Source organism: Mycteria americana, unplaced genomic scaffold, assembly GCF_035582795.1.
Source record: "Mycteria americana isolate JAX WOST 10 ecotype Jacksonville Zoo and Gardens unplaced genomic scaffold, USCA_MyAme_1.0 Scaffold_46, whole genome shotgun sequence".
Taxonomy (NCBI): domain Eukaryota; kingdom Metazoa; phylum Chordata; class Aves; order Ciconiiformes; family Ciconiidae; genus Mycteria; species Mycteria americana.
In genome coordinates, this window is record NW_027445633.1 from 1,450,583 (window position 1) to 1,462,025 (window position 11,443).

At 52.9% G+C, this 11,443-nt stretch overlaps 2 protein-coding genes across 2 annotated transcripts; one reads left to right on the plus strand and one right to left on the minus strand.

Moving 5' to 3' along the window:
• The first annotated feature begins 628 nt into the window (after positions 1 to 628).
• Positions 629 to 1,564, plus strand: LOC142403939 (olfactory receptor 14J1-like). The gene has a single exon (XM_075490244.1). It carries the CDS (start codon positions 629 to 631, stop codon positions 1,562 to 1,564), a length of 936 nt encoding a protein of 311 aa, XP_075346359.1.
• Positions 1,565 to 10,194: 8,630 nt separating this feature from the next.
• On the minus strand, positions 10,195 to 11,130 carry LOC142403915 (olfactory receptor 14C36-like). The gene has a single exon (XM_075490217.1). The coding sequence runs from the start codon at positions 11,128 to 11,130 to the stop codon at positions 10,195 to 10,197; it is 936 nt and encodes a 311-aa protein (XP_075346332.1).
• Between the last annotated feature and the right edge of the window lie 313 nt (positions 11,131 to 11,443).

Here is an 11,443-nt window from a genome sequence, read left to right on the forward strand (position 1 = left end):
TCAGCAGTGCCTGGTGTCTTTTCAGGTTAACATGTGAGTGTGATTACCCTCTGTCTCAGAAAGGGACAAGCAGAGGGCAGCTGGGAACAAGACAGAGGGACAGAGCAGCTCCCCTCACTCTGCACTAACCCACAGGCAATCCTCTGGCCTCGCAGGGCTCCCTTTGCTCTCCCTGAGTGCAGCAGAAATGATGAGGGTTTCTGAAATCCCAGAAAACCTCCAGCTGAGATGGGAGAGAGCAGTGAAAAACCCTCTTTCTCTCAAACGCTTTTGCGATTGTGGTTTCTTAGCAATGGGAGTGCAGGTACTGACAAGCCCTTTTGCATTGGGAGCTGTTTTATCTGACAAATTCAACCACCAGGACTGCCCACACCATTCCCATGAATCGACAGCACAGAGCAGAGCTGACTCCATGGCAGCCAGCGGGCAGAGGCCCTGCTCCTCCTGGCACACTCAGCCAGCACCACCCAGAGCTCCAGCCACAGAGCTGAATGAAGATGTCCTACAAATGGAGAAGGGGCAGGGAGTGCGTAGTATGGAAATGGCTTTGGTTTCCCTCAGAGAAGACTCCCCTAACTTGTCACTGTCCTTTCCTCCTTGTTCAGTGCTCCACACCCAGAGGCAGCAGATGTCCAACAGCAGCTCCATCACCCAGTTCCTCCTCCTGGCATTTGCAGACACGCAGGAACTGCAGCTCTTGCACTTCTGGCTCTTCCTGGGCATCTACCTGGCTGCCCTCCTGGGCAACGGCCTCATCATCACCGCTGTAGCCTGTGACCACCGCCTCCACACCCCCATGTACTTCTTCCTCCTCAACCTCTGCCTCATTGACCTGGGCTCCATCTCCACCACTGTCCCCAAATCCATGGCCAATTCCCTGTGGAATACCAGGACCATATCCTATGCAGGATGTGCTGCACAACTCTTTTTCTTCCTCTTCTTTATCACAGCAGAGTATTCTCTCCTCACAGTAATGGCATACGATCGTTACCTGGCCATCTGCAAACCTCTGCATTATGGGGCTCTCCTGGGCAGCAGACCTTGTCTGAAAATGGCAGCAGCTGCCTGGGGCAGTGGGTTTCTCAATGCTGTGCTGCACATGGCCAATACATTTTCCATACCCCTCTGCCAAGGCAATGCCCTGGACCAGTTCTTCTGTGAAATCCCCCAGGTCCTCAAGCTCTCCTGCTCACACTCCTACCTCAGGGAATTTGGACTTATTTTGTTTTGTGTTTGTTTAGCATTGGGGTGTTTTGTTTTCATTGTGCTGTCCTATGTGCAGATCTTCAGGGCTGTGCTGAGGATCCCCTCTGAGCAGGGACGGCACAAAGCCTTTTCCACGTGCCTCCCTCACCTGGCTGTGGTCTCCCTGTTTCTCAGTACTGACCTATTTGCCTACCTGAAGCCCCCCTCCATCTCCTCCCCATCCCTGGATCTGGTGATGGCAGTTCTGTACTCAGTGGTTCCTCCAGCAGTGAACCCCCTCATCTACAGCATGAGGAACCAGGAGCTCAAGGATGCACTGAAGAAGCTCATTCAATCCGTAGTCTTTAAGCAGCGCTAAGCTCTTCACATGTCACTTCACAAGTGATTTCCAATATATGTGGGGAACCTCCTCTGTTTGTGTATTTTATCTGTGATGATCATATTTGCCCAGGAACATCTGCATCCCTTCTGCTTCTCCAGAGGCATGAACCCACTCTGTCTGACCCAGAGGTCTTTGCACATGTGTCTGGCACGATGGCACAGCTGGCCTCCCATGCCATATCTCTGTAATACAAGGGGGTTTCCTCTGTGCTGCTGTCTGGAGGTTGAGCTCTTCTTCCAGAGTTGAGATCAGGAATAAAATGAAGAAATTGCCCCCATGAGGCCACGCTGCTTTGCTTGGGTTCTCCATGGGCTGAGGGGAGGAGGGCAAAGGGTTATGTATTAGGGAAGAAGGCCTGGCTGCTCTGTCACTGGGGCAGCAGGAGCAGCCAGAGGAGTCCCAGGGCAGGAGCCTTGTGCTGGGGAGACGGCCTGGCACAGAGGGGCTGCCAGCAGTTGGCAACAGGGATCTCCTGGGGTCAAGAGCAGGGGACACAGGGACACACTGGCCTCTGTCTCCTCATGCTGCAGCCCTGGGGCTGATGGGGAGGCTGACCCTCCTCTGCCCCCCGAGAGCTGCTGTGCCCTTCAGAGGGGCTGGGGCTGTACTGTGGGTGCTCAGAGCTCTGTAGCACCCTGCGGTGGGCACTGCCATGGGGCCAGCCCAGCCTGGGCTGCTGTGCTGTGCTGTGCTGTGGTGGGGAGAGGGCAGGGGAGATGGGGAGATCCGAGGAGGGGCTGGGCTGGGCTGGAAAGTGCCCAGAAAATGCCAAAGTTATCTGAGCTGTGTGCCCATGCAGACTGGGGACACCCTCCATTGGGTTTATGGTATAGCCTGGGCTCGTGGAATGGATCCAGGACATGAAAGCACAGGCGAGAGGGGTCTGGTCCCTGCCCTTGGTGGCATAGACAGACCAGGAAGGTGACCCAGGGCAGTCATCACCCCCCAGCCTCTCTCACCAGCCATTTCCAGCACTGGCTGCTCAGCCCAGGTTTATGGGTGAGTTTTGCTGCGAGGTCATCTCCATCCTCCTGCTGGGCTCAGTGCCTGTATCAGGGGAATGCCCAGCCCTGCCCGGTCTCTCTCCTGGCCCAGACCCTGGCAGGCCCTGGAGCATGGCTGTCTGTGAAGCCCCACAGCTGACATGGCCTCTGCTGGAGCTTGGAGAGGCTGCCTAAGAGGAAGGCCATGGGGTGACAAAGCCCCAAGGACTGCTGTGGGCATCATGTCAGAGGGACCGTTCCCCACCCTGAATGCACCCTGTCCTGTGCTGTGCCTGCACAGTGGGGCTGTGGGACCATGTGTGGGGCAGTGGGGCTGGGACGTCCCAGGACAGGGCTCAGACAGGGGCCATGAAGGAGATGACAGGAGGTGACAGCAAGGACAGGTACAGACAAGGAATTTATGTACATTGCTTGTGCTGTGCAGGTATGAGTTTGGGAAAGGCAAAGGTCACCTGGAGTTGATGCCTGCATGAAAAGTCAAGAGTGAAAAGAAGAGCTTTAATGGCTGTGTTAGAGACCAAGGCTGAACAAGGGAAATGCAGGGCTGCTGCTGACTGAGGAGGGTGATTTAATAACAGCAGACACTGATGCTGGGGCTGAGGCACTCAATGCCTTCTGTGCCTGAGTCTTTACTGAAAAGGTCTCCCAGGCCTCTCTGCTCAATGAAGGGGTTCAAGGAGGAGGAGAGCACGTATTGGCAGGGACCTCATGAAACCCCAGAAGGACAAATGGCAGTTTCTGCCCCTGCAGGGGACTCAGCGTGGTGATGGCACAGGCTGGGGGCTGCCTGGCTGGGAGCAGCCCTGTGGGAAAGGTCTTGGTGGGCAGGGAGCTGGACAGGAGGCAGCCGTGTGCCCTGGCAGCAAGGGAGGCCAGCAGGGTCCTGGGCTGTATGACCAGGAGCATGGCAAGAATGTTGAGTAAAGGGTTTCTCTGGAATACTCCAGAATCTAGATCCCCAATTCAGGAAAATATTGGCAAGCTGGAGAGGGTTTAGCAAAGGGTCCTCAGGACAGCCAGATTCTGGAGCACTTTGCCTGTGAGGAGAGGCTGAGGGAGCTGGGCTTGTCCAGCCCAGAGAAGGGAAGGTCGCGGGGGCCTCACCCCAGCCTGCCAGTACCTGTGAGGAGGTCATGGTGAATACAGAGCCAGGCTCTTCACCATGGCGCATGGTGGGAGGACAAAAGAGAATGCGAGCAAGGTGACGAGGAGAGGTTTAGCCAGGGCATAAGCAAAACTTTTTTCCCCATGAGCTCAGGCAAATGCTGGAACAGGTCACCCAGAGAGGTTGTGCAGTCTCTGTCCTTGGGGGTTTTCCAACTTGGAGTGAATCAAGCCTTGAACAACTTGGTCTGACCCTGGTTCTGACAGGTTGCACTGCAGACTTCCTGAGGTCCCTTCCAACCTCAGTTCTCTTGTGATCCTATGATGATGTTGGGCCCTGTTTCTAACTGGAGCAGAGCAGAAGTTTATGGGGCCTGAATGCTCCTGTGGTGTAAGTGACAATCTAAACCAACATCTCAAGCAGTGAAGAGAGGTCGACACCTCAGTGTGACTTGCTCTGGGCAAAGACTGAGGAGTCCTGGGCAGGGAAGGGTTTGGGGGCAAGCGGCTCTGTGCAAGACTCAAAATGATCTTGTTGTAATGCCTGTCAGATGTCAGTTAACGTCAATGGAAATGAAATTAAGGAGAACTGAAGAGAAAGAGCCAAAGCAAAGGAATGTGTCATCACACATTTCAGCTTATTTTCAGTCTTTGGGGGGTGGATTTCCTTGATTTGAAATGGAAAGTGTTGTCCAGAACTGGGAATGGATGTAGGACACAAATGCCTTCAGGTACAGGGACACAGACACCTGGTGCCAGTGGAGATGCCCCGGGAAGCCCTGCCCAGCCTCCACCTGCAGCTTGCAAGGTGCTCTGCTCTGCCACAGGTCCTCTCTGATAGACGCCAATGCCAGGCCAGCACCTCAGGGACACTGGGGCCCCTAAAAGTGGCACTGCCTCTTTATGGTCCGACAACTGATGGCTGCTGGGAAAGGTGAACAATTCTTTTTTTTAACATTTAAAAAAATATTCAACCACATTTTCATCAACAGAATCATATGAGTACTTTCAAGAAATGGCAATGTTTTCCCACCATGACAGAATGGGAATTTCCTGGGAGTGTGCTAATGGCAGGAGAAGAACTATTGATCTTCCCCTGTAAATGTATTTCCACTCCTCTGTCTATTATTTTATCTGCCTCATCATTCAGGTGTTTCCACCTCTCCTGATTTCAATGGCCATGCCTAAGGACATCTTTTCCGTAGGCTATGTGGACATATGCCCTTCCCATTGCTCTCAGGTTTCCTCCTCCACTTGCTCTTTGGTACTTCAGATGCCTGTCAACTGTCTGGTTTCTGCTCTGAGCTTCAGGCATTTAGAAACTTACCCCATCTTTCAGAAGTCTAATTAACTCTTAGGTCAACACCTTAATTGTGTTTATATCTCTCCTTTCTTATGTCTCTGTCTCAAACTGTTCTTGTACGGCAATCCCTTGTGAAAGGTGGACCATGTTAGATGCTGCTTAGACTTGGCATACAGCTGAGGAGACAGTTTTAAAGTTTATTAAATTATATCGTGTTTAATTTTTGTTTCCTGGCAATGAAGAGAAAGCTTTCTGTGCCTGTGTGCAGCCAGTTCTCTAAGGAAAGCAGGCGGGAGCTGGTGCAAAGGAGCTGTACCATCCAGCTGCAGCCCTCAGTGGAGAAGTCTGATGTGAGGAAAAGTGATGCAAGTCCCAGGTGGCTGATGAGGGAACTGCTGAGGTTGGGGAGGTGAGGAGCAAGGTTGTCCATACAGTGTCAGACCTCAAGGGACTGCTTCTCCTGCCTGTGCAGGTGTCTTCAGAAGACCCTCTGGATCAATATCCATTGTAGAATGCTGCTATCACTTCTTCTGTAAACTGAAACAGGATAGAAAATACCCTTTAAAAAAAACCCTCCTTTATGAAATCTTCCTTAAAATCTTCATCATTAAGTGAATCGTCATCATAACTGAAGCCTCTCCAATTAGTTGTACAAGTCTTGAGGACTTGAAGAAAGTTATGGGAAGAGACATGGCTCACTAGGGCTTTCTGTGTTTTAATGAGCCCCATGGCGTGTTTGGTGCTGAGTCCATGAACATCAGGTACTCAGAGGAGACTGAAGAAACCTCTCAAGAAGTCAAAGTCAGAAGCAAAGCCCAAAGTACCTGGAAGCACTAATGGGCCCCTCTGAGGGCCATTAGTGACAAAGCCTCCCAAGGGACTCGTTAGAGCAGGTAATTGGAGGCCATGATGACAGGCAGGCAAAGGCAAAGTGCAGGCAATGCTGATGCTGAGAAAACCCTTGGCTTGTTGGATGAAGGAGGATGGCCGTGCCCTGACCCCCAGCCCCTGGGAAGGGAGATCCAGTCCCTCCGGTGTGACTCAGGGCTCTTCCTTGGGATGTGGGGAGTGCAATGCCAAGTGAAGGACAACGGTACGACACCTCCCAGGCTCCTCGGGGTTGGTGCGAGGAGGCAATGAGAACCCATTACCATGAGGACGATGTGTCTCCTCTTAGGCCTTTGTGGCAGGGACATCAGCCATAGCCAAGGGGACAAAGACCTCGGTTCTGTCAGGGCCTTTCAGCCTTGCCAGCGCCCTTGGCCATCTGCACCACACGCCTTCCTACACTGTCCCATGCCTCTGCCTGTTTCCCTGCGGGCTGCAGACACCCAGCGTGCTCCCCCACCTTCTTCTCACACCAGTATGTCCCTACCTGTGCTGCTGTCTCTCCATCCTCGCCAGCTCTTCCTTGAAACACAAAGCCATGGGCTGATCCAGTCTCCCTCTGGGTGATGGTTTGCACCACAGCACTACATTCAGAATGACAGCTCTTTCTGTGAGGTGCACTCTGGGGTGCACTCTGGACCTCCAAAGCTGCAGCTTCTGGTGCTTTTCCTTCCTCATGCTCTTTCCCACTACCAAAACAAGTGCCATCATCTCTGAAAGCAATTTTCAAGCTGTCCCCGAGCTACTACTATTATTCCCTCAGCCTCCACTTCACCAGGCTAAAGAAGCCCAGGTCTCTCAGCCTCTCCACACATGACCCCTAAGCCTATCGTGGCAGACTTTCTCTGGCCACATAACAGTTCCTCCCCCTTCCTCCAGAATGGGGAGCCCCACACTGGGGCACACTACTGCAGATGTGGCCACACCAGTGTTGAGTCAAGATGGACAATACCTCCCCTTGCCTAGGTGGCCACACTCCTCCCAGTGCAGCCCAGTGTGCTCATGGCCATATTCCTGTGTAGCACCACTGCCTGCTATGGCATTCCTAGTAATGCCCAAACCCTTCTGCTTGAGGTTGCTCCTCATCCTGTCATGTCTGAGCCTGCCTTGATGGATGGGTGTTGTGGTTTAACCCTGGCAGACAGCTCAGTCCCACACAGCCGCTCACTCACTCCTGACATCCTATGGTATGGAATATCCCTTTGGTCAGTTGGGGTCAGCTCTGTCCCCTCCCAACTTCTTGTGCCCCCCCAGCCTACTTGCTGGTGGAGCAGCATGAGAAGCAGAAAAGGCCTTGATGCTGTGCAAGCACCGTTCAGCAGTAACTAAAACATCGCTGTGTTACCAGCACTGTTTTGGTCACAAATTGAAACCACAGCAGTATACGGGCTACTAGGATGAGAATTAATTCCATCCTAGCCAAAAAGCAGTACAACAGTTTGGTTCTGCCCCCTGAGGCATGACATCAGAAGATCAGAAGGAGAAGATCTCTTCTCTTTGGAAAACTTCTTGAGGTTTCTGTTGGTCAAAGCCCAGAGTTTCTCGAGGTCCATTTGGAGTGAAGCTCCATTGTCTCAGAGGTTAATGTGGGTGTGCAGATGGCTCACCTAACTTGTGGTGCCTCTAACATGATCACAGCAATAGGAATGAAAGGACATGACGGCTAATAAAGAGAGAGAGGAGATTACCAATACCATGAGGATGATAAGTCTCCTCATATCAGTTAAATGAAATTGCAGTGGGAAAGCCTGGAGATCTGCCCTGGGATAGATGATGAGCCTGTCGAGAGCTCGTGGGTGAGGATTAGCAAGCAGACCAACCTGGGTGACCTTTCAGTGGGTGTCTGTTGTTGACTGCTTGATCAGGAAGAAGGAGATGAGCCCTTCTTCAGGCCACTGGAAGAAGCCTCATGTTCTCACAACCTGGGCCTCCTGGTCTTGGAATTCAACCACCAAGCTTCTGGAGGACATAGATAATAACTTCCCAAGCATGGTGAGATGGGGTTAAGAAAGCCAAAGCCCAACTCCAGCTGAATCTGGCAAAAACAGTTTCTACACCTACATAAAGAGCAAAAGGAAGACTAAGGAAAATGTACATGGTATATGGTCCAGGATATGGAAAAGCCCCAGATAGTCAATGTCTTCCTCACCTCAGTCGTTCCTGCTAGGACCGGCCTTCAGGCACCACAGGGCCCTGAGAGCAGTGGGAAATCTGGAGTAAGGGAGACTTAGCCTTGCTGCAGGAGTCTCAGGTTAGGGAACATTTAAACAAACTGAACATACCTGAGCCTATGGGAACTGAGGGGATGCACCCACAAGTGCTGAGGGAGCTGGCCGATGTCACTGCAAGGCCACTCTCCATTCTCTCTTAAAGGTAATGGTTACTGGGAGGGGTTCCTCAGGACTGGAAGGAAGCCAGTGTCACTCCTGTCTCAAAAAAGGGCAAGAAGGAGGATTTTGGGAGCTGTCAGCCTGTCTCCTCTAGCATCCTCCTGGATGCACTGATGAAGTATCGGTTAGATAAGGGGAAAATGAGGTGGACTGAGAGCTGACCAAAGAACCAGGCTTACATGGTTGTGACCAGTGGTGCAAAGACCAGTAGGAGCTGCGTTGCAGGGCACCAAAGCTCGGCCCTCAGTCTGGGAGCTGCCAGCAGGCAGTGCCAGTGGCTGCAGCACCCAAGAGACCCCCGAGCCCATGAGCAGCATTGAGTCCTGTTCTGAACATGGAGAGCTGCTCTGGCTGCAGAGGAGCTGCTGGGAGCACTGGGTTGGAACTGCCCACCAAACATCTCCCCCCCAGGTGTCTCTTGGGTCCCTGGAACCACTGCAGTGACAAGGGGGAGAGCTCTGCATGGCTGCAGGCTGGCGCTGGTACAAGGAAATGGGGTCCGGAATGATGTTTCTGGGGCAGTTTCTCCTGGCTGTTCATGCAGCAACAAGCCAGGCTGGATATTTGGCCTGAAGGACTCTTCTTGAGGGCCTCCATGGGCATGGGGATGGTCTACAGTTTCCCAAGTTCTCCTCTGTATGCTGAGCCCTGCAGAGGACCCAGGAGAGGTCTTGTCCTTCCTGTGGTCACAGCTGGACACTGGCAGAGCAGCTTTGTCTTGGGGTAGCTTTTGGGGTACAGGGTGGGGAAGGTTGTCTCAAGGACATGTGATGGGCACAGGGATTGAACAACAACAGCAAAATTATGTGGCTTCTGGGTCCACACTTCTTTCAATGCAAGCCCTGACACAGGGTCCCAGCCTCCCCCTCCATTCCAGCCTTCGGGGGAACGATGGCACTAAGAGATGGCAAGCAGTGGACACCAGTCCTCCTCCAGCCAGTTCCCAGGCCTGGTGGGGCACTGAGACAGCAAGGACTTCTGGCTGTGCAACTCAATCTGGCCTGGTGCTCCCAGCCCCCTCCCTGTGCTCCTCACAGGGCCCCAAGCTGGCAGTGATGCTCTGCAGAGCAAGTGGGCTGTGGGACCATGCAGTGACTCCACACTGGCTGTGCTGGTCAGGTCCAGCTGGACTGGGCACTGCCACTGAGCTCCTTGCCAGGGATCTAAAGCTGTGGAAGGAGCTCAGAGCATGTCTCGTGGATTGGGATGTTTTCCGGTGTGCACAATGAACCATGCTTGGGCTTTGGCTGCAGGAGATGTGAATCACCCTCCAGTCTAGTTCTTCCAGTCTGGCTGTGCCCCCATGGCCTCCCCTGGTATGGCAGAGCCCTCGTTTGCTTGTGGATAATTAAATATAGTGCTTTGACTTTGGGTGACTCCACCTTGGATGGTCCCTTCTTTTGGGATGGCCACCCCCAGGCACATCATTTCCCTGTAGATGACCTCTTCTGTCCTGGGGACTCCAGTTTCCCCTCCAGAAAGATAGGCAGGTACCATTCAGCTCTGCTGTATGCGGGAGACCCCTGGGCAGGGAACTTGGAGCCCATTCACCATGTCGAGCAGCAGGGGGCACATGCAAACGAGAGCTGAGTCCAGCCCTCATTCCCCAAAATGTCTCCCAGTGCCCTCTCCCTGTGAGCCCACTGAGAACCAAGCTCAGCAACAGACCATGGTGAGTGCAGTTAATGGAGCCTAGTCGTGACTTCAGCAAAAAGAAGAGCCCAGCCTTCAGGAGCTGCCATGGGGACACACCATTTATTACAGAGATGGTCCTCAGGAAGCCAGCTCTGACACATTTCCCAAAGGTAGGCATTGCCAGGCTATGCTTCTGGAGATGAGAGATGTATCAAATATGCCTTTATGACCATGATCATCATGGGAAAAACTGGAATTAACCACTGAGGAGAGATGGGCAGCTTACTGTTGCTGAAGGTGAAACCATTGAAATAGTTTCCTCAGGGCATCCTTGAGCTCCTGGTTCCTCATGCTGTAGATGAGGGGGTTCACTGCTGGAGGCACCACCGAGTACAGAACAGCCACCACCAGATCCAGGGATGGGGAGGAGATGGAGGGGGGCCTCAGGTAGGCAACCATGCTGGTACTGACAAGCAGGGAGACCACGGCCAGGTGAGGGATGCATGTGGAAAAGGCTTTGTGCCGTCCCTGCTCAGAGGGGATCCTCAGCACAGCCCTGAAGATCTGCACATAGGACAGCACAATGAAAATAAAACACCCAAGAACAAGGACAAAACTGGTGACAAGAAGCCTAGCCTCTCTGAGGTAGGAACATGCACAGGAGAGCTTGAGGATCTGGGGGATTTCACAGAAGAACTGGTCCAGGGCATTGCCTTGGCAGAGGGGTATGGAAAATGTATTGGCCGTGTGCAGCACAGCATAGAAGAAACAACTGCCCCAGGCAGCTGCTGCCATGTGGACACAAGCTCTGCTGCCCAGGAGGGTCCCGTAGTGCAGGGGTTTGCAGATGGCAACATAGCGGTCATAGGCCATGATGGTGAGCAGATAAAACTCTGCTGACATCAAGAAGATGAAGAAAAAGACCTGGGCAGCACATCCTGCATAGGAGATGTCCCTGGTGTCCCACAGGGAATTGGCCATGGATTTGGGGACAGTGGTGGAGATGCAGCCCAGGTCAAGGAGGGAGAGGTTGAGGAGGAAGAAGTACATGGGGGTGTGGAGGTGGTGGTCGCAGGCTACGGCAGTGATGGTGAGGCCGTTGCCCAGGAGGGCAGCCAGGTAGATGCCCAGGAAGAGCCAGAAGTGCAAGAGCTGCAGCTCCCGCATGTCTGCAAATGCCAGGAGGAGGAACTGGGTGATGGAGCTGCCGTTGGACATTTGCTGCCTCTGGGCATGGGACACTGTTGAAGAAGGGAAAAGGAGTGAGAAGTTAGGACAGACTTTTCAAGGAACAAACCAAGAATCTTTCATTTTATCATTTTCTTTATATTCTTGTAGATACTCCAGTCCTACCTGGGAAATCATCTTCAAAGTCAGAAATCCTCAGCATTTCTATCGTGAGACCTGAGTAGCAAAGGGTTCACTGTCACTCAGTGCAGGCTGTGGGGAGCTGGTCTATCTACCGGTCTTGTTCCCAGCTGCCCTGCGCTCAAGTGTGCTTGAGTTGTAGGATGATCGCAGTTGTATCTTC